Below are 2,384 nucleotides of genomic sequence, written 5' to 3'. Positions count from 1 at the left end.
AGGAGCTGGGGGTGGGAGGTGGTGGGGAGGAGCTGCAGTGCGGGAGCTGCAGGGGAGGAGCTGCAGTGGGGGATTGGGGTGGAGGAGCTGAGGTGGGAGGTGGTGGGGGAGCCAGTGAGGGAGCTGGATTGTGGGGAGCTGGGAACAGGAGGTGCTGAGGAGGCTGGGATAGTCAAGGCAGCATCTGAAGATGCCACTTCTTTAAGATGAAGGACTGTTGTCATTCAGGTCAGTTTGGCCAAGAGAGCAGGGCTAAACAATGGGGCCTCCCTTCCCAGAAGTAATGACATCATCAGGAGAAGAACCAACTAAAGGACATCCGGCCTCTTTCTGCTCTGTTCTATAAGCCGAATTTCAGCAAATGAGAAGTTCTGAGAGTTTCCGTGGGGTCACTGCTTGCTCAGGCTTTTCCTTGGGATTATTCTGACTCTCATATCTATGAGTCATCCTATGGCTGAGTGGACTTCCAAGGGCCAGTCTCCTTTTGAAGTATTAACCTGTCACCATTGTCAGCAAATCAATATTAACCCATTTTAACCAATGAGCAGACAGAGGCTAGAGAGTGATGAAGCATTCACTGAAATGTCAGGCAGACCCAGAAGGAAGTAGAGAGAAAAGACACACTGTGTATGAAGGTCACAAAGGTACACCGAAGGCTTGCTACAGAGGTACAGGACAGTCCTCAGTTGTCACAGTGTTTGGATCTGCTGAACATGGCAAGCGTGATAAAAATAGACACTGTGCCCATCGCTGACCCTTCTGAGATGCTCTCCCCATCAGGGGCCCCTGAGGACTAGATGGCTTTCTCAGGGCGGTGCTGTAGCGCGAAGCCCACTCCATTCTCCACTCTCCCAGCCTGTGCCTGCCTGCCCCCTCCCTATACAAACACCTGCGTCTCCAGACCCACCTTGGCATCTGTACCACAGAGCAGCCAAACTGGCACATGACACAGCCAGTGTGAAGCTATTAAGCACAGGCTAAGAACCAAGAGTTCAAGCCGGTCTTTGGCTTCCTTTCCTTCCCGTTTCCTGCAAGACACCTGGAAAGGGCAAACCTTGCTTTCCTCCTTCCAACACCCTTGGTGTTTTCATTCGGTCCCTCCTCCCCGACAGGAATGCATCTGGTTAGCATAAGAAAGTCTGGAAGCGTTCTGTGCCAAGGTTCTCTCCTAAGAGAATGATTTCCCTTTCAATGCAGAGCGCAAGAGAAGAAAGGTGCTTTATCAGTAAATAATAACTAGCTCGGGGTGGGACCGCAGCCTTATTTTTAGAATGCCGTCAATTCTCAGCCAGAGCGAAGCTGATTACGTGGGCCCTGAGCAGCAGAGGCGGTGGCAGCAGCAGTCACATTTCCATCCCAGCTGTAGTGGGGGGCAGAGCACATGAAGGCCCCGACACCCCCTGTCTTATGACACCTCCTTCAGGAGCATGGTGTCATCGGGATTAGATGGCTCTGACTTGGCACCAAATAGAACCAGAACATATATATGGGAAAGAAAAGAAAAAGGAGAAATACCTGGGTTTTAGTAGTTCCTGAGGAAGCTTGAATAGCAGGTGGCTGGTAGGACTGTCCCCAAACTGGGAGGCTCTGTGAGTGGCCTGGGTATTGAGAGGTGGCAGGCAGGACTTCCTGTCTTGCCATGCCTCCATGCTCCCCGGGGAGGCCTGAGGTGCATCCTGCAACAGCTGTAAGGGAGAGGAAAGAAAATGAGAACCCAATGGGGAGCGGCAACTGGAGGGCAGCATTGCTCGCCTGGACCAATCAGTTTTCACTCCAGACTCTAAGTGATAAGACCAGCAGAAAAACAGAAAGCTTAGCAAAAATCCCTGATGGGTCTCCCTGCCAAAAGTCCTTCCAGTGTGCCACTTATGTGGAGACAGAGGGGAAGGTGGAAACTTCACAACTTCTTTACTCTCCTGTAGATCCATCCAGTCCCATCCAGTGTCTCAGTGAGGCTGTGGCTTCGGAGACTTTTACCTTCAAGAAGTTATGAATAGGGCTGGAAGACATGACTTTGGAGAATCCAAATATTCCTTTTTTCTTATTTCATTTTTGGGGAGAATACATGCTACTCATGTCTTATTTAAGTCTAGCCTCTTTAGGGGAAACTGCCACATCTGGGACCGCCAGGGATCCAGCTCTCCATCCCATCATGGACCATCAGGGATCTAGCACTCCACCTAATCAGGGATCTAGCACTCCATTCCATGATGGACCACCAGGGATCCAGCACTCCATTCCATGATGGACCACCAGAGATCTAGCACTCCATCCTATCATGGACCATCAAGGATCCAGCACTTCATCCTATCATGGACCATCAGGGATCTAGCACTCCATCTAATCATGGATCATCAGGGATCCAGCACTTCATCCTATCATGG

General features: G+C 50.8%; 1 protein-coding gene across 1 annotated transcript in view; it reads right to left on the bottom strand.

Annotated features, from left to right (window-relative positions):
- Lama3 (laminin subunit alpha 3) overlaps positions 1-2,384 on the bottom strand; it is a 220,910-nt gene that overhangs the window by 15,815 nt on the left and 202,711 nt on the right. The window contains exon 68 of the mRNA XM_005355767.3: positions 1,516-1,685. Coding sequence (XP_005355824.1) covers positions 1,516-1,685 — 170 coding nt within the window. The remainder of the gene's footprint in view (positions 1-1,515; positions 1,686-2,384) is intronic.

Source organism: Microtus ochrogaster, chromosome 18 (assembly GCF_000317375.1).
Source record: "Microtus ochrogaster isolate Prairie Vole_2 chromosome 18, MicOch1.0, whole genome shotgun sequence".
Classification (NCBI taxonomy): domain Eukaryota; kingdom Metazoa; phylum Chordata; class Mammalia; order Rodentia; family Cricetidae; genus Microtus; species Microtus ochrogaster.
Note: the sequence above shows the minus strand (reverse complement) of the source record. Positions and strands in the feature narration are given on the sequence as shown.